The sequence below is a fragment of the Heteronotia binoei genome, chromosome 1 (genome assembly GCF_032191835.1).
Source record: "Heteronotia binoei isolate CCM8104 ecotype False Entrance Well chromosome 1, APGP_CSIRO_Hbin_v1, whole genome shotgun sequence".
NCBI lineage: Eukaryota > Metazoa > Chordata > Lepidosauria > Squamata > Gekkonidae > Heteronotia > Heteronotia binoei.
Genome location: NC_083223.1, coordinates 252,716,570 through 252,736,312, shown reverse-complemented (window position 1 = coordinate 252,736,312; position 19,743 = coordinate 252,716,570). Strand labels below are relative to the sequence as shown.

At 48.7% G+C, this 19,743-nt stretch overlaps 1 protein-coding gene across 2 annotated transcripts in view; it reads left to right on the top strand.

Annotated features, from left to right (window-relative positions):
* Positions 1–19,743, top strand: part of PAQR6 (progestin and adipoQ receptor family member 6) — a 38,729-nt gene that overhangs the window by 14,417 nt on the left and 4,569 nt on the right. For both annotated transcript variants that reach the window (XM_060252954.1, XM_060252945.1), the window contains exons 5-6: positions 705–831; positions 17,511–17,607. In XM_060252954.1, the coding sequence (XP_060108937.1) occupies positions 705–831; positions 17,511–17,607 (224 nt within the window). The remainder of the gene's footprint in view (positions 1–704; positions 832–17,510; positions 17,608–19,743) is intronic.

The following is a 19,743-nucleotide window of genomic DNA, read 5'->3' as shown; positions in this document are numbered from 1 at the left end:
GTGAATGAATGAATGAATGAATGGCAGCTGATGGATGAACCCTGGTGGTCTCAGTGTCTGGAATGAAGGTCAGGTTTTACCCATCTTGGACTACAGCTCACTGTCCCATCAAACACTCAGTGGGAGCTCTTGAAAACTGAGCTTGGTCTACATGCTATAGCTGGCCACTTTCCTAGGTTGTGACATGATGTCTGATGAACACACTTTCTATGTGCGTTGATCACTGCAAGCCATGGTATGTTTTAAAAAACCCGTTTCAGTTAGAATGTGTTGCCACCATCACTTGGTTCCAGGGACCATGGGTCCTTGGCACCTTTCTAGAAGGAAGTTGCAAAAGCCATTATTTTGAAGGCGATCCATAGACACACAAAAGCCTAGATCATCTTCATTCTTTTAGACCATTTGAAATCAGAACCCAATGGCCAATTTAGAGATCTAATTGCCACAGGCCAAAAAAGATCAGGAGGATGCCTAAGATAGCAAGCTAACACGTCAGATGTCCAATGCACATGGTAGCCTTTTGAAATGAACAAATATGTTACAAGAAAGCAGGAAGATCCCTGTGGCGAGTTTATCGTGTAAACTAGAGCACAGAATCCCTTTATGGAAAGAACAGTGCATACCTTTTGCACTTCTGTGGCAGGCACACTGGAGAACCATTATGGAGTCACTCCCCTTAACAGCATGTGTTTGTCTGTTTATAGGCTGTGCTTTCACGTATGGAGCCTATACAATGCCCGACCGCTGGGTGAACGGCCCTTTGCACCATTACTTTGTCCCTGTGGCTGCCTTTAATTCCTTTGTCTGCACAAGCCTCTCTTGTTACTCCCGGTATGTAAGACTTTCTTGCAGTACCAAGAAAGGAGCTGAAATGAACTGAGTTTTTGTGCAAATTCAGATGCAATCCTTTGACTTCTGAAATGTTCCAAATTCTGATTCTCAGTTTTGTTTAAACCCAGTCTTAAAATCTAATTATCAAACCCCAAATCCAACAAAATCCAAATAATTTTCTGAGCAAATATGAGTTAAAGGGTAAAAAAATATCTTGTCCAAATTCATTTCAGCTCTAAGTAAGAACTGTGTTCTGCAAGCAGTCAGAAATCTCTTCTTTCTTCACTTTCTCAGAATTTTCTATATATTTATATATACACACCCATCAAGGGAAAGGGATTTAGGTTTTTCAGTGCTATTTTAAATAAATATGATTCTCATAAGATTCAATATAGTCATGCAGCAGTCATGGGCTTGAATCAGGAAGACCTGGATTCAAATCCTCATCTGATCACAAAGTTCACTGGCTGATGTTTGGTCAGTGTCATCTGATCCACCTCGCCAGGACTCTTGAAAGTATAAAAAAGGGGAGGCGAGACACGGTGTAATTATTTAAAATATTTATATCTTGTCTTTCAGCCTAAAATAGGAGAAACTGGAAGAGGGTTTCCAGCTTTTTCTCTGACAGGGCTGTATAGTTGTCAGCTCCAGGTTGGGAAATACCTGGAGATTTTGGGGATGGAGCCTGAGGAGATGGAGCTTCAGTGGACTGCAATGCCATACAGGCCACCTTCCCAAGCAGCCATTTTCTCCAGGGGAACTGATTTCTGGTACTGGGGATCAGCTGCAATAGCTGGAGCTTTCCAGCCACACCTGAAGGCTGGCAGTCCTGTAAGGCTGTCAACCATCAGATGAAGTCTGATGATCTTCTCAAATTATAACTGATCTCCAGAATATTGAGATCAGTTCCCTGGAGTAAATGGCTGCTTTGGAGGGTAAATTCTCATTATACCCCATTAATGTCCATCCCCTCCCCAAACCCCATCCTACCTAAGCTTTACCCCTAGGGTTGCCAATCCCCAGGTGGGAAACAGGAGATAACTGTGCACAAGTATACTAATAATTACATAAACTGCTCTGAAATTGTTACACCAATTGTATGCTTTTGCTAATAAATTTATACCACTCACTTACAATATCATACAATATTACAATTTTTTAAACAATGATTTCCCATTCAATAAACAAAATAATCATACAGAGTCCGCAATATTCAGAATTGATATCTCTCCATCAATATTATGGATGTGTAAGGTGACAATATTTATTCCAAGGACAAGTGACATGCTTCCGGTAACAATATGGTGTGTTTTTTGAGGTAGAGGCACCAGATTTTCAGCATAGCATCTGGTGTGTCTCCTAAAAATTCTCCCAAGTTTCAGAAAGACTGGACTAGAAGGTCCAATTCTATGAGCCACAAAAGAAGGTGCCACATCCTTCATTATTCCGAATGGAGAGAAGGCATTTAAAAGGAGCGTGGTCCCTTTAAATGTGATGGCCAGAACTCCCTTCACAGTTCAGTTGTGCTTGTCATACCCTTGCTCCTGTCTCCACACCCAAAGTCCTCAGATATACGTTGAATTGGACCTGGCAACCCTATTTGCTCCTAAGTTGTCAGGAATATCTCAACTCAAAGTTGGCAACCCTAGCTCTTGTGCTTTTAGCAGCTACCAGGCAGGGAGAAATGAAACAGAAGCAGTACCTTTCCAATGTGATAGTTCAATGACCTAGAGAAGTTTTAGTTGTTAGATTTCTGCTAGACATCAAACTCTAATTCATTTTAAATGTTTGCCATCCCCTCTCATTGCTGTTGATGCACATGGGCCTACCTACATTGTTACAAAGCCAGATCCAGGTTGTGTGCCTAATTCCACCAAGAAGACTTTCAATCAGACATGTGGTTCCCACTAGTAGTGACCTGAATAGCCTAGGCAAACCTGATCTCAGTCATCAGATCTGAGAAGCTCAGGGTTGACTCTGGCAAGTACTTGGATAGAAGACTGCCTTGGAATACCAAGTATCAGGAGGCAGGGGCAGGCTTTATTCAGCCACCTCTCTGAATATCCCCCAGGCCCTCAATAGGGGTTAGTCACCAGAGGTCACCATGACTTCCACATGCATGCACAACACACACAGAACTGCTAATAAATAAATAGATAAATAAAAGATGTGTTCCCCATTGACAACCCAGTTCCTAGGTGTGCAGGGGCCTTTTTTAGACTGGGAGCTTTGAGTATAGGGAGAAGGTCATGTGCCTTCTCCCGCACTAGGGTTGCCAAGTACTCTGTGGTCACTAGGAGGGGGTGGAGGAGTAGGGTGGCCAGATCCAGGTTGGGAGACTCCTGGAGATTTAGGGATGGGGGCTTGGGTAGGACAGGGACCTCAGTGGGTTACAATACCATACAGTCCACTCTACAAAGCATCCATTTTCTCCAAAGGAACTGATGTATGTAGTCTGGAGATGAGCTGTAATTCCAGGGGATCCCCAAATCCCAACTGAGGGATCCCCAGATCCCACCTGTTTTCCTGTCCTGAAACGGGCCTTGGATTAGTATTTGGCCCCTCATGTGGATTTACAAGCACCCTATCAGTACATGTGGAGCCCCCAGTGGGGCAAATAGTACCCTTCCAAGTAAATTCAAGTCATGAGAATAGTGTGGGGGTGAAGTAGGGTTGTCAAACTCCAGGTGGGGTCTGGAGATCTCCTGGAATTACCACTCATCTCCAAACCACCAAGATCTATTCCCCTGGAGAAAATGGCTGTTTTGGAGGGCGGACTCTATGGCATTATGCTCAGCTGAAGTCTCGGCCCTCCCCTGGCACCACCCCTGATGTTCCTGGAATTTCCCAACTTGGATCTTCCAGCCCTAGGTTGAAAGCATAAGCAACTGTTCCCTGCATGCCATAGTTCTCATCTGAACTGGGTCCTCAATGCCTGGTAACTGAGCTTCCAAGAAAGATCACGTAACACACATCTGATTGACTGCCCTTGAGGCAAATTCAAGGACTTCCAGTTCTGATCAGGACTATGGCATGCAATTTTAATTGTTCTATTGAATTTCTAGATTGATCTGTGACCATGCAGGCTGGTTGATTTACAACTGCATTCCATCCTAGCAGTGCTCTCCCATTCATGTCTGCTTTGGCCTAAAAGTATAGAGTCACCACAATCTGTGCTATAGTGTTCACAATGGGCTGGTGAGAAGTGTCTCTGTCCCATTAAGTATCTGCTGAAAATCTTCTGGGAAGTAGCTAGAAAACTGGAGCTGGAGAGAAGGAAGTCTTGGAGAATTTTTCTTCAGGTCCCTTTCAGCTCTATGATTCTTGTGAACAGAGACCTCAGGTTAGATCCCAGACTGGTTCCACTAGCAGGAGGGGCACTTACCTCCAGTTCACAGCCTTCCCCACTGTCTCATATGTAAGAGCCTAACCCGATAACAAGACAGGTCCATGGGATCCAGCCCTTTGGAGTAGCTCATCTTATGCATTTGTAATCCTGCTGCCTGACCCTTGGCAGTACCTTGGTATCATCTGATCATCACAAAGCTGTTATCTCCCTGTTTGGAAGCTCAAAATGGAATTTCAAAGGCTAGCCTTTTTATTTAGACATAAGGAAAGGGAAAACTGATTTTGAACTACATTGAACCAAAAATTTTTGCTGGAGGAAATACAAAACAGCAGTATGTGGGGTTAAGAGTTATCCCATCACTCCAAGACCTCACCAAACTCTAGAGAAATGTAGTCTCTATTTAAGGGGGGGCTCTTTTGGGCTGTCTGCCTCCTAGTACCATCACCTCCTCCCCACAAAGGAGCCAGCCATGCCTCCTATGCTTCTGTTGCTAGACAACACTTCACAGAAAACCTTCATAAAACCTCTGTCTTCTGCCTCCCACAAAGACAGTATTCTTGGACAGTGCCGACAAGCTGAACATGTATTTATTCAGTTGCACAAGCCTCTAACAGGTGTTAGCTGTTCTATGAAGGACTGAGGATGACATGTGCCTCATTGGCTGAGAACAATTCATTGCCTCATGGCAAAAAGTTTGGATAGCTTCCACTGAGGACTACTTCCTCTTTACAAAGTGGAAGAGCAGAAGGGAGGTATTGCACTGCATAATCTCAAATTAATTGCTCTGACATATATATCAGAATATTTCCTGCTGAAAATGATGCCATGAGACACTGAAGCGCGGAATCGAACTTAATGTTCTCACAATGCTGGATCTCAAAATGGCTGCTGCCTTTGGTTTCTGTTCTTGGCTGACACATCCTCTTAGGTTCCAAGTGCCAGATCTCCCCCCCACGCCCAATTATTGTTGTTTCCGGAGGATGCCAAGAAGGCCTTATCCTCAAAGTTAGACAGATCTGCCACAGGTACCATTTCAACTGCTCACATGAAGGAAGTTTACTTTGAAGGGCTCCTTTTTGTATTATTGAGTGTATTCTTCCAAAAGGGATGGGATGTTGAATTAACAAAAAGCCTTGTATCTTTTCCCAAGATGCTTTGTGATACATAAATGACCCTGCTGTGAGGTGAGCTGAAGTGTTTGGCCAAAGGTACCAATCATAGCAGGTGTGGGTGACAGACAGATCTAACCTGATCAGGCATGTACTTCTGAGCAAGGCAGCCTCATTAAAATAAATTAAGGCCGCTCAAGAGCATCCATTAATTTTAGTGAGGTTTGTCAAGAAAAGCTTGCCAGCTGATTGTGTCCCATTTCAATTAGAGTAACGGTCCCGGTTAAGGGTTTTCCAAGAAAGAAACCCTTATTCTGAAATCTCATTGAGTGTCCTAGTGATGGCTTTATTTGAGCATATTAATTTTAGTCTTAAAACTATTTGTGTCAGACTTCTTAAAATTATTTATTTATTAAAAACATGAAAAATAAGAAGGGGGGGACTAAAATCCACCAACTAAATAAAGTCTTTAAAAAGAAAGACAAAAATATAAAGACAAAAAATATAACAACAGTAGCAACTGGTGGATCTACATAAACATCTATAAACAGTTTCCAAGTATCTAAAAATATGTTCATATGCAATTGTCTATTTGTCATGCATTGAAATATTTATAGAGTTCTAAGGTCCTCAATTCATTGATTTACTGGAGGCGGGCTTTTATTTTTCCAATGTTGTCATATGAGTCTTTTAACTATAGTAAGGGGATGGAGAATCCATTTTCACTGACTACTGGTTAGCGTCCAAGAGATGGACAGATAGTTCTAAAAGTACATACGCATCAAGCGCTTTCTGTCACATGGCCCCCACCAACCCTTTGAGTCAATGTCCTTCTTTACCTTCTCAGAACTCCTCAGTTGTAGAAACATGGGCCTACAGGTGACTGGCCTCAGATTATCAAATCCTGGAAAAGGAGATTAGGGGAGGAGTTCAGCTATTGTTATGTACTCTACATGGGGTTGCCCTTGAAGATAGCCTTCACTGAACTGCACTGAGTTCAGAATGTGGCAGCCTAATTATTGTTAGGGGCTAGCCAACGAAGATACATTGTCTATCTTGAAACAACTATCTTGGCTGTCAGTGAGTTTCCCAGTTTAGTTCATGGCCTAAGACTTATATACCTGTGAGGTTACCAGGCTAACTGGCACTCCAGCTGGAGAAATGGAGAGGCACAGGAATAAGGAATTTGGCATCACTCCAGTGCATGACATTGCTTCCTTCCAGCATGAAACCGGAAGTACTGTAATTGAATTAGAGTGACACTGTAGGCGAATCCTACAGTGTTAACGCTGATGTAAAGCTAGAAGTTGTGCATTGGCACAGCTTCAGACCGCTACCACCCATTTACCCCCTGATGCCTTGTGGATCAGGAAGTCTAGACTGGGAAGTCTTCCGCAGTAGCTATAGCGGAAGATTTGGACTTAGGCTCTTATACACAAGGTCTGCGCTCCTGCTGCTCCTCCATGAAGCAACAGGAACAAAATGGGCCCAAAGGTTGGTGTCATAAGACACCCCAACATCACTCCAGGACTTCAAATAGGCTCTGTAATGGCTTATTATGAGACATACTCTATGTGATTGTAAAGTTAAGCACTGGGAACTCTGCAGCCGCTCTTTGACCTTAGCTGTCACGGCTGGGGCCGGGTCAGGCAAAGTCCAGAGGCAGTCCGAGGTCTGTAGCCAGTAAGCAGGAGGGTCTGAGGCACCAAATCCAAATCAGTGTACAAGTATCGCAGGTCCGAGGTCCAGAAGCCGAGGTCAGGGAGTCCAGAAGTCAAAAGCCAAAGTCAGGGAGTCAGGAACCAAAGTCAAGCCGGAGTGGATGCTAGAATGTCAGGGAGATGACTAGTTGCTTCCACAAAGTCTCCTCCCAAAGCCCACAGCTATATAGCCCTCTGCTGGCTGTTGCCCGTTTGGGCTAATTGCTGGCTCAGGGAGGCAGCCAGGATCCTGTCATAACTCAAGCATCCTTGCTCTTAGGAGGGCCAGAATCCTCTCAGAACTCAGGGCTCAGGGAGCGTCTTGCTTGTGAGCGTGCCGCCCTCCTCCGATCCCTGAGGTCCTGCCGGAGGCGGTCACGCACACGAGCCACCCGAGAGGGCGAGGCAGGGGGGCTGGGATCTTCTCCAGCAGGAGGCAGGGGCACTGGTGCAGGTGGCAGGGGCACAGTTTCCTCATCAGACTCAACTTCCTCTGCAGGGTCCCCAGCACCCATGACACTATCCCCCCCCCAGGGCCCCCCTCCGTCGAGGGACCTGGAAGGTCGGGGTGGTCGTTGTGGAACCGGTGCACCAAGTCCGGGGCATGAAGATTGTCCTCGGGCTCCCAAGACCGGTCTTCTGGGCCATATCCCTCCCAGTCCACCAGGTATTGGAGGCCTCCACGATGGTACCGGGAGTCCAGGATCTGGCGCACCTCATATTCTTCCTCGTCATCCACCAACACCGGTGGTGGCGGCGGTTGGCAAGGAGGCCGAGCTGGGTCAGGGGGTGCAGCTGGAACAAGGAGGGAGCGATGGAACACAGGGTGAATGCGGAGGTGGGGTGGCAACTGGAGCCTGAAGGCGACGGGGTTTATTTGGTCCGTGACGGGGTAGGGTCCAATGAACCGCGCCTCCAGCTTGTGAGACCGACCAGGCCGGCGCAGGTAGCGAGTTGAGAGCCACACCTGATCCCCTGGCAGGATTGGGGGGCCTTCCTGCCTCTTCCGGTCCGCAGCCAGTTTATAGGCTTCCTTGGCCCGCTGTAGCTGCTCCCGGAGCAAGTCTTGGCTGGCGCGGAGTTCTTGCAGGTAGGCCTCGACGGCGGGGACATTCGTGGGTGGCAGGATCGCCGGGAAGAACCGAGGGTGGTACCCGTAGGTTGCAGCAAACGGGGTCATTTGGGTGGACGAGTGGACCGCGTTGTTGTATGCAAACTCCGCTAGAGGCAACAGACTGGTCCAGTCGTCCTGCTGGTAGCAGGTGTAACAGCGGAGATATTGCTCTAGCGTGGCATTGGTGCGCTCTGTCTGACCATCAGTCTGTGGGTGGTAGGCTGAGGACAGGTGCACTCGAGTACCCAGGCTGGAATGGAGGGCTTGCCAGAACCGAGAGGAGAACTGGGGGCCCCGGTCTGAGATCAGGTGGGCTGGGAGTCCGTGCAGACGAAAGATGTGTTGCAGGTAGAGCTGGGCTGTCTCCTGAGCTGTGGGAAGTTTCGGACACGGAATGAAGTGGGCCATCTTGGTAAATAGGTCGACGACCACCAAGATGCAAGTCTGACCTTTGGATCGTGGGAGTTCTGTAATGAAGTCCATCGAGATGGTGTCCCAGGGTCCTGAGGGTGCGGGCAAGGGCTGTAACAACCCCGAGGGTTTGGCCGGGACGTCTTTGGCCCGCCGACAGACATCACAGGAGCTGACATAGCGGGCAACATCGGAGCGCACTCGTGGCCACCAGAATTCTCGCGTCAGCAAGTGGGTGGTCTTATGCTGTCCAAAGTGCCCGGCGGGTAACGAGTCATGAGTCAGGCGTAGCACTTCTGCCCGCAAGGGCCCGGGCGGCACATAGAGGCGTTCGCGGTGTAGCAAGAGACCGCCTCGAGTCGTGAACTCGCCTGCTGAGTCGTCTTGGAGTGCCTGGAGGTGTTGCTGGACCCAGGGATCGTTGGCCTGGCTAGCACGAATGTCCTCCACGAGTGTGGGTGAAGTGGAGGTGGCTGCAAATACTGAGGGCGGCAGGATGGGAGCAGCGGGCGCGGCCTCAGTTGAAGCAGGGGCGTATTCCGGTTTCCGGGACAGCGCGTCTGCTTTCCGGTTCTGGGTATGGGGGATGTAGGAGATCCGGAAGTCAAAGCGAGAGAAGAATAGGGACCACCGGATCTGGCGCTGGTTGAGACGGCGGGTGGTCTGGAGGTGCTCTAGGTTCCGGTGGTCAGTGAGCACTTGAACAGGGTGGCGAGCCCCTTCGAGGTAGTGCCTCCAAACCTCAAAAGCCGCCTTGATCGCGAGCAACTCCCTCTCCCAGATGGTATAGTTCCTTTCCGCAGCCGTGAGCTGGCGCGAGTAATAGGCGCAGGGCTGGAGTGGCTGAGACGGCTCCTCGCGCTGGGACAGCACTGCTCCCAGGGCCACGTTGGAGGCATCAGCTTCCACCGTAAAGGGAAGCTGGGGGTCAGGGTATCTCAGGAGTGGCCCGGTGGCAAAACGGGTCTTCAGGGTGGAGAAGGCGTTATCGGCCTCTGGGGACCAGCAGAAGGGTTCTTTGGGGCGGAGTAGTTGAGTCAGGGTGTTGTCAGGGAGGCATAGGCCGGGATGAATTGCCGATAGTAGTTGGCAAAACCAAGGAATCGCTGCAGGTCTTTGCGATTCTGAGGAGCCTGCCAGGTCAGGACCGCTTCTACTTTTTTCGGGTCCATGAGGATCCCTTGCGGGGATACAATGTGACCGAGGAACTCGACAGAGCGCAGGTCGAAGTCGCACTTCTCCAGCTTGGCGTAGAGGCCATGGGTTCGTAGGCGCTGCAGGACCTGGCGGACGTGCTCGGCGTGCTGGGCAGGATTGCGGGAGTAAATTAGAATGTCATCCAGGTATATGATCGCGAAGCGGTCGAGCAGGTCCCGGAATACATCATTCATGAACCTCTGGAAGACAGCGGGGGCGTTGGTCAATCCGAAGGGCATCACCAGGTGCTCGTACTGCCCGTACCGGGTCCCAAATGCGGTCTTCCATTCGTCTCCAGGTCGTATGCGCACCAAATTGTACGCTCCACGGAGGTCCAGCTTGGTATAGATTTGGGCCCCCTTTAAGCGATCCAAGAGTTCAGGGATCAGTGGTAGAGGGTACCGGTCGCGGATGGTGATCTTGTTCAGGGCCCGGTAATCATTGCACAGCCGGAGCTCCCCACTTTTCTTCTTCACGAAGAGGACTGGAGCAGACAGGGGAGAGGTTGAGGGTCGGATGAAGCCGCGTTTCAGGTTCTTATCTAGGAAGTCTCGCAGAGCGGCCAACTCAGGCTCCGACATTGGGTACAGACGCCCCACCGGGAGTGGTGCCCCAGGTACCAAGTCAATGGCACAGTCATAGGGCCGGTGAGGGGGAAGCTGATCCGCTCCCGTCTCTTCGAAGACATCGGCGAAGTCCGCATACTTCTGAGGGAGCTGAGGACCACCACTCGGGATGCCAGCTGCCAGAGTGGTGGGAGGAGTCAGATGGGGGCATGGGTCTTGGAAACGTAGTTCCTGCTGGGCCCAGTCCACGATGGGGTTGTGCAGCTTCAGCCAGGAAAGGCCCAGAATCAGTGGGAAGCGAGGCATGCGGGCGACATTAAACTGCAGCTGTTCTTGGTGCTGCTGGACGTGGAAGGTGATGGGACAGGTCTCCTGGGTGACAGGCCCAGAACGGAGGAGGCGCCCGTCAATAGCCTCCACCAGCGACGGAGTCTCTTTTGTCTGCACCGGGATCTGGTGCTGTTTTACAAAGGCGGCATCTATAAAACAGTGGGCTGCTCCCGAGTCCAGCATGGCATACACGAACAGCCAGCGTTCGTCAGGCAGACGGAGTTTGACTGGTAGCAGGAACGGGCCCGGGGTATCAGCCCGCTGTTCGGAGGACCCAGCTAGTCGCCCCAGGCTGGGGGGTCCACTTACGCCTGGGGCTGCCCTTTTGGCGGCGGTGGCGGTGAAGGCCCGGGTATCTGATGCTTAGCAGGGCAGCCAGAGGCATAGTGGCCTGCCGTGCCGCAGTAGAGGCACAGATTCTGTGTGCGGCGTCTGGCCTTTTCCTCTGGGGTCAGGCAGGGTCGAGCAGCTCCAAGCCGCATAGGCTCGTCCTCGGTGCTGGTACGAGCTGAGGATGGGCGAGGAGCCAAGTGGCACGGCGCAGGGAGCTGGCGCCCTCTGGTCTTGGCTTGGCGGCGACTTTCCAGGCGGCCATCGATGCGGAGGCAGAGGGTGATAAGTTGTTGAAGCGTGGGTGGTGGCTCCACCCTGGCCAGTTCATCCAGGACCTCCTCTGCCAACCCCTCGGTAAACTGGTCCATCTGGGCAGCCTCATTCCACGCCAAGTCTTGGGCCAGGAGCTTGAATTTGGTGGCATACTGAGCCACCGAGGATTTGCCTTGTTTCAGTGCCCTGATCTTCCGGTTGGCTGTGGCTGCTTGGACTGGGCTAGAGAAAGCAGCAGACAGGTGGGCCTCAAACCCTTGGTAATTAGTTAGTAGGGGAGAGGATGCGACCAGCAAGGGTGTGGCCCATTTGGCCGCCTGCCCCTTTAACAGACTGATGATGAAACACACCTTTGTCTTGTCATTGAGGAAGTCCCGTGCTCTCAGTTCAAAGTACAGCCGACACTGTGCTAGGAAGGCAGGAAAGTCTTCCACGGCACCCCCAAATCTGTCAGGTGGGGAAACTGGGCACTTGGCTGGAGCACTGGCCGCAGGTTGTTGCTGCAAGTGCACTACTGCCTGTGTTAGCTGCTGTACCTGGGCTTGGAGCGCAGCCAGTAGTTCTGTGGTTTCACTTGCTTCAGCATCCATCCTGTGGAGTGGGTGTTTGTCTGGTGGAAGCAATCTGTCACGGCTGGGGCCGGGTCAGGCAAAGTCCAGAGGCAGTCCGAGGTCTGTAGCCAGTAAGCAGGAGGGTCTGAGGCGCCAAATCCAAATCAGTGTACAAGTATCGCAGGTCCGAGGTCCAGAAGCCGAGGTCAGGGAGTCCAGAAGTCAAAAGCCAAAGTCAGGGAGTCAGGAACCAAAGTCAAGCCGGAGTGGATGCTAGAATGTCAGGGAGATGACTAGTTGCTTCCACAAAGTCTCCTCCCAAAGCCCACAGCTATATAGCCCTCTGCTGGCTGTTGCCCGTTTGGGCTAATTGCTGGCTCAGGGAGGCAGCCAGGATCCTGTCATAACTCAAGCATCCTTGCTCTTAGGAGGGCCAGAATCCTCTCAGAACTCAGGGCTCAGGGAGCGTCTTGCTTGTGAGCGTGCCGCCCTCCTCCGATCCCTGAGGTCCTGCCGGAGGCGGTCACGCACACGAGCCACCCGAGAGGGCGAGGCAGGGGGGCTGGGATCTTCTCCAGCAGGAGGCAGGGGCACTGGTGCAGGTGGCAGGGGCACAGTTTCCTCATCAGACTCAACTTCCTCTGCAGGGTCCCCAGCACCCATGACATTAGCCTTTGGTGGCTTTGTTTGTGGTAAAGAGCAATTTGCTGCCTATGTAAAGGAATTCACAGATCCCTGCAGGTATCCATCCTGAGCTGTGGTAGAGAGAGTTCTTAAGTTGGATCTCATTTCATCAGAGAACCTTGAGATTGCCCGTGCCAGCTTATCCGTAGAGTTCCTTAAAACATTCGGCAACTCAAACATATGAGCTACGGTTATGACTGCAAGTTCAGAGTATTTACTCACTATAGGAGTGATGGGCTCTTCATTCACCAAATCTGGCACAGCACTGTCTGTGTCTCTCACTAAATCTCCCATTCCCACTCACTCAGGAGGCTACAGTTGGTTCCTTATTCACAGATCCTTATTCATTCCTTATTCATGAATTCAACCAAAAACACTGAAGAGAGTTTGAAAGCTCTGAACCCCAAAATAAGGTCTGGACCCCCATATATCATACACCCCCTTCTTCAGGGGACTCTGCCCTTCGAGAAGACATGTGATGATTCATAGTCCAATGAGCAGTTCTCGTGCTAGCTGTTCCAAAACAAGGTACCCCCAGGACACACAAACAGGCAGACACTGGGGTCAGGCTGTACCCCAAAACTATGTTTGGACCACCCCAAGTGACATATCCCCACACTTGGGGCACTGTCCTCTACAAGAAGACATGCAGAGGTGTTTGGTCCAAACATTCGTTCTGGCGCCAAAAGCTTCCAATTGGGGTGCCACCTAGAAGACTGTATTTCAAAGGAGATTTGAATAAGGAACTATTTTGATTGCTTGCCCCCTGCACCCCAAAATGCACTTTGGACCACCACATGCCATACACTCCCACATTCAGGGAACTCTGCCCTTCGAGGGGACATGTACTGCTTCCTGCTCCAATGAGCGGTTCTCATGCCAGCTGCTCCAGAGGAAGGTGCCCCCAGGACACTCAAAGAGGCAGACACTGGGGCCAGGCTGTACCCCAGAACTATGTTTGGACCATGCCAAGTGACACATCCCCACACTTGGGGCACTGTCCTCTTCAAGAAGACATACAGAGGTGCCTGGTCCAAACATTCGTTCTGGCACCAAAAGCTTTCAATTGGGGTGCCACCTAGAAGCCTGTATTTCAAAGGAGATTTGAATAAGGAACTATTTTGATTGCTTGCCCTCTGCATCCCAAAATGCACTCTGGACCACCACATGCCATACACCCCCACGTTCAGGGAACTCTGCCCTTCGAGGGGTCATGTGCTGATTCATGGTCCAATGAGCGGTTCTCATGCCAGCTGCTCCAGAGGAAGGTGCCCCCAGGACACTCAAAGAGGCAGACACTGGGACCAGGCTGTATCCCAGAACTATGTTTGGACCACCCCAAGTGACACATTCCCACACTCGGGACACTGTCCCCTTCAAGAAGACATGTAGTGGTGCCCAATCCAAACGCTGGTTCCAGTGCCACAAGCCTCCAATTGGGGCGCCACCTAGAAGCCTATATTTCAAAGGAGATGTGAAGAAGGAACTATTTTGATTGCTTGCCCTCTGCACTCCAAAATGAACTTCAAACCACCACATGCCATACACCCCACATTCAGGGAACTCTGTCCTTTGAAAGTACATGTGCTGCTTCATGGGCCAATGAGCTGTTCTCATGCCACCCGTTCCAGAGGAAGGTGCCCCCAGGACACTCAAAGAGGCAGACACTGGGGCCAGGCTGTACCCCAGAACTATGTTTGGACCATGCCAAGTGACACATCCCCACACTTGGGGCACTGTCCTCTTCAAGAAGACATACAGAGGTGCCTGGTCCAAACATTCGTTCCGGCGCCAAAAGCTTTCAATTGGGGTGCCACCTAGAAGCCTGTATTTCAAAGGAGATTTGAATAAGGAACTATTTTGATTGATTGCCCTCTGCACCCCAAAATGCACTCTGGACCACCACATGCCATACACCCCCACGTTCAGAGAACTCTGCCCTTCGAGGGGACATGTGCTGATTCATGGTCCAATGAGCGGTTCTCATGCCAGCTGCTCTAGAGGAAGATGCCCCCAGGACACTCAATGCTCTTACTGTTTCTCACTCATATAAAAACAACTAAAATTTAAAGCAAACCATTTCGGAGGTTATTGTTTTAAAATGCTTTAAGGATTTTTTCTTTAAACCACATAACACATAGAAATCTCACCTGATCTCTTCTGAGAATTCCATCCAGAGAAATCTGATTTGCTTATCACAATGCATTTTTGTCTAAAAATAGCAGTCTTATCACACGCTAAATATTTCTTTATGTAATCAGTTGTTTATCACTTAAAGGATTGGTTCCTAACTATTGATAAAATAATCAAACAGTTGAATGTAACAATACGTCTGATAAGTGTTCATTATCTTTTCTAAAGCAAGATTAGAAGGCCACATTTAACTCTTAATCTCTGTTAAAAGGCAACAAGTCTTGTATTTCTGTAATTCTTTAGCTGTCAAAGTTTTTTTTTTTTTTTTTTTAAAAACCCTTCTGCAATTTGAGTTGAGCCTGGTATGAGCACATACTACAGGAAAACATACATGATTTGCGAGAAAAGTGATGATGTAGTGAAAATATTGCTACACGGGTCCAGAACTGGAAGTCATAACACATTGTGCACGGCCAATTTTTAAAGTCTCTGCCCCCTCATTGCTTCCAGTGGAAATCCTACCTAAGGACATCTCTTCCCATACGTCCCTGTGTACCAGCTTCGGCTTTCTACCTGCTTAAGGTTGTCTGCTTGGCAGTTAGAAGAGCCTGATCCTTTTTCAAAAGTGGCTCTTGCCTTGTAGAACAAGTTCCAGGAGGGTCAGGGACAGTGTTCTTTGGATTTTTTACAGGGTGCGATAGGACTGTTTTGGACTCCCCCCCCCCACCCTCGCCTCTGTGGTGAGGAAAATAGGCGAGCCTGGTGGTGTGGCGCTTGCACCTCAGAGAGTACCACTTCCTGGCTGCCATTGTTCCAAGGTGGAGCAACGGCTGCCCGGCAGTGAGTGCACACGCTCTGAGGCACAGCAGCTGCGCTGGGCTCGCCAGAGAGGAAAGGTGCGGGCAGCAGCACAGGGCCTTGCCTAAGGCACTGGTCTTGCACCAGTACCCCAGCTCCGGCACTGGTTATGATCCCATAGAGCCATAGTGGCCGTTTTTTCCAGGTGAACTAATTTGTTGCCAAGATATCAGTTGTTGGAGTTTTCCAATATAAAAAACCCCACAAGAATACAAAGGAACAAGGATGTAAATAACATTGCAGTGCAGTAAATAATATTGACCAGTGTTCCCTTTAAGCTGAATTAGTGTGAGCTAGCTCACAATTTTTTAGCCTCCAGCTCACATGTTTTTGTCTCAGCTCAGGAAAAATGGCCCTAGAGCAAACTAATTTATGCAGTAGCTCACAACTTTAATACCTGTAGCTCACAAAGTAGATTTGTTGCTCACAAGACTCCACAGTTTAGAGGGAACATTGATATTGACTATAGCTACGTAAGAAGTATGTGTAAACAAGCTGTAATCCCTGTTGGATAAGAACATAACTGCTGCGTTATGTATAAAAAAGAAAATAAAAGATAAGAAACATAGCAAGTAGATTAAGAGCAAGTTATGTAAGATGCCATAACCAGTTATGGAATTTAAAGAATATCAGCATAAAGAGTAATGGGTGCTATTACTATTATAATTTGTACTTTCTGCAACAGCACTATGCACCTTGTGCAAGATTTAGGCCACGACTAGCACAAACAGAGGACCAGGATATCAGTTGTAATCCCAGAGCTCCAGCCACCACCTGGAGATTAGCAACCTTGTACCTACCAGTTAAGATCTGCCTCTCAAGCTCAGCGCTCTGTGCCTCTGTCTTCAAAAGTGAGACAGGTGGTGATAAGAGACCGGGCATTTTCTGTGGTGGCCCCTTGGCCTTTGGAACGCTCTCACCCTTGAGACCTGCCTGGTGCCTACTTTACTTTATTTTAGATGCCAGGTCAAAATACATTTTTTTACCCAGGCTTTTAATTAGGGGTTTTACCTTATCAGCTTTTAAATGCTCTGCTTCTGTTTTGTGGATTGTTTTTATGCTGCTTATGTCCAGTGGCTTATTTTAAATATTGTAACATAGTTTTAATTGTAAGCCACCTTAAGGGGTGTAAAAATGGCCTAAATAAATTAAAAAAGAGGATTATTTTAGTAAAATAAGTAAGGTCCCTAAATAATTGATTTCTCCACTTCCATAATGATTGACCATCGAGAATCAGTTAAAGAGGAGGAAAAAAGTGGAGGGAGTTGAGGAAGGTAAAGGTAGTCCCCTGTGCAAGTACCAGTCATTTCCGACTCTGGAGTGATGTTGCATGACGATGTTTACACAACAGACTTTTTTATGGGGTGGTTTGCCATTGCCTTCCCCAGTCATCTGCACTTCCCGCCCAGGAAGTTGGGTACTCATTTTACCAACCTTGGAAGGATGGAAGACTGAGTCAGCCTTGAGCCAGCTATCTGAACCCAGCTTCTGCTGGGATCAAACTCAGGTCACGAGCAGAGCTTAGGACTACAGTACTGCAACTTTACCACTCTGCGCCACGGAGCTCTGAGGAAACTAGGACCACATTTATCTCTCTGTCTAGGCTCTTAACATACTTTGCCAATGTCAGGCTTCTAGTCCTCACTTTAGAAGCTTCCTTCTCTCCATCCCTCATCTACAGTGTCTTTTGTTTCTCTGATCTCTTGGTATCTCTCCTCTCTAACATTCTATTTCCTTTGGTGGTCCTCCAGATACCCCCAGGAAGTCCACCAACAAGGGCATGAAGGCAGCAGCCATCTCCCTATTTGTTACTCTGCCCAGAAACTGTTATTTATAGATAGACTGCCTCTAAATAGAGAAATTCTGTTAATTCATTGCAGCTGGTAGCCATTGATGGACCTCTTCTCCATGAATTTGAGCTGCCCCCCTTTAAAGCTAGCTATGCTTCTATGTTGTTAAGTACAAGCTGCTTTTCAGAGGCTCCTCTTTATCTGTCAGTGGGTTGCTTTGGCTGCATTTCCAAGCTGCATTTAATTACCATTTCTTTCTTTCTGTCTTTCTCTGTCTCCAGATTCCTGGAACTGGAGTGCCCTCCACTGAGCAAGATCTTGAGGACAGCGGCTTTTGTCTACCCCTTCATCTTTGACAACATACCACTGTTCTACAGGGTAGGTTCGTTTTGGAAGCCACTCAGCACCCGGCATGTGCTCATGCTCCTCTGTGGCTAAGGTTGCCAACCTCCAGGTGGTGGCTGGAGATCTCCCAATATTACAACTGATCTCCAGGCAACAGAGATCACTTCAGCTGTAGAAAATGGCCAGTTTGGAAAGCATTATACCCCACTGAAAGCCCTTCCCTCCTCAGGCTCTGCCACCAAAAATCTCCAGGTGTTTCCCAATCTGGAGCAGGCAACCCTATTGTCTTCTGTACTGTGAGTAATCCAGTAAACAACGCTGGATTATCTTGCATAATTTAGTTTTTGCATCATGGGAAAAGGACAGTTCTGGCCATCAGATTTAAAGGGACCACATGCCTTTTAAATGCCTCCCCTCCATTTGGAAATAATGAAGGATAGGGGCACTTTCTTTTGAGGCTCACTGAATTGGTCCAATCTTTTTGAAATGTGGGGAGTGTTTTGAGGAGAGACACCAGATGCTATGCTGAAAATTTGGTGCCTCTACCTCAAAAAAACAGCCCCCCCACAGAGCCCAAGATCCCAATGGATCATTTCTCCATGGGAATTGGTCTCCATAGGGCATAATGCAGTGCCCAGCAGACATTCCCCCCCACCCCGCTTTCTGATGACCCTGAAGCAGGGGGAGGGCTTCCAAACTAGGGGATCCCCTGCCCCCAACTGGGGGATTGGCAACCTTATTAAAAACACTTGGTGGATGCCAGAAAAGGTGTCAGTGAGTTTAAGGCACCACATTAGGAACCACTGGGCTAGAAACTTGCCTCCTAAAAAGAGCTGAGATTTTATCCTGATTTTTGTCTTTTATATTCTGAAGTCCTGGGAGATAGCTGACACAAATCTGATATTAAAAATGGCAATTCAGAAACCAGTGGAAGAACTTTTCAGTCTCCCAGGATAGAATGAAGGCCAAACTAGCTCTTTTCCACCCCACCCCACTCCCTTTTTGAAGAGTTCCCCCAAGCCACACAGCAGCCACAAGAAACGTCTGTTAAAATACATTCAGGTGGGTAGCCATGTTGGTCTGAAGAAGCAGAAGAAAGTTCAAGTCCAGTGGCACCTTTAAGATCAACAAAGTTTCATTCAAGGCGTGTGCACACAGAAGCTCATAACTTGAATAAAACTTTGTTTGTGCCACTGGACTTGAACTTTCTTCTGTTAAAATTATTGACTGTTTGGGCTTGGAAGGACTTCTACTCCCCACCCCACCCTACCACACCACACCTATGTGAACCCAGCTCTATAAAAAAAACAGACTTTCTGGTCTGGCCCTGAGGTCACAGTATTTGTGCCTTATTTAGGCCTACATATGTTGATTTCAGCTCATGAAATGTCATCTCCAGAGGGCTACACTCTCATGATCCTCATGTCTGTTCACCTGGTTTCCCCTCGAGATTCCTCCCAAGTAAATCATACTGTTTTATTTTGTTGTATTGCTGTTACAGGTTAGAACAGGGGTACCCAATGTAGTGCCTGTCGGTGCCATGGGGCCACTGACTGTTTTTAGAAAGTGGGCAGGGTCGGGGAGGGGGGGCTTTTGCCCATCAAAGCTTTTGGTTATCCACTGGAGATTTGGTTGGCTGCACAGATTTTTAAAAATGTTGCTTTGGCAGCAGCTGCTACCACAACACATAAGAACATAAGAGAAGCCATGTTGGATCAGGCCAATGGCCCATCCATTCCAACACTCTCTTGTCACACAGTGGCCAAAAAACCAGGGGCCATCAGGAGGTCTATCAGTGGGGCCAGGACACTAGAAATCCTCACACTGTTGCCCCTCCCAAGCACCAAGAATATAGAGCATCACTTGCCCCAGACAGAGAGTTCCAACAGTTTGCTGTGGCTAATAGCCACTGATGGACCTCTGCACCATATGTTTATCCAATCCCCTCTTAAAGCTGGCTATGCCTGTAGCTGCTGTCACCTTCTGTGGCAGTGCATTCCATGTGTTAATCACCCTTTGCGTGAAGAAGTACTTAGTGCACATAGATCTTCACTGCGTGACTGAAGGTAAGCTGGTGCAGTAGCCATTTTGTTACTGGCCCCACCTCCTGCGTTGACCATTTTGCCACCATTCTGTTATAATTTCTAAGGTGCCTGCAGGCTCAAAAAT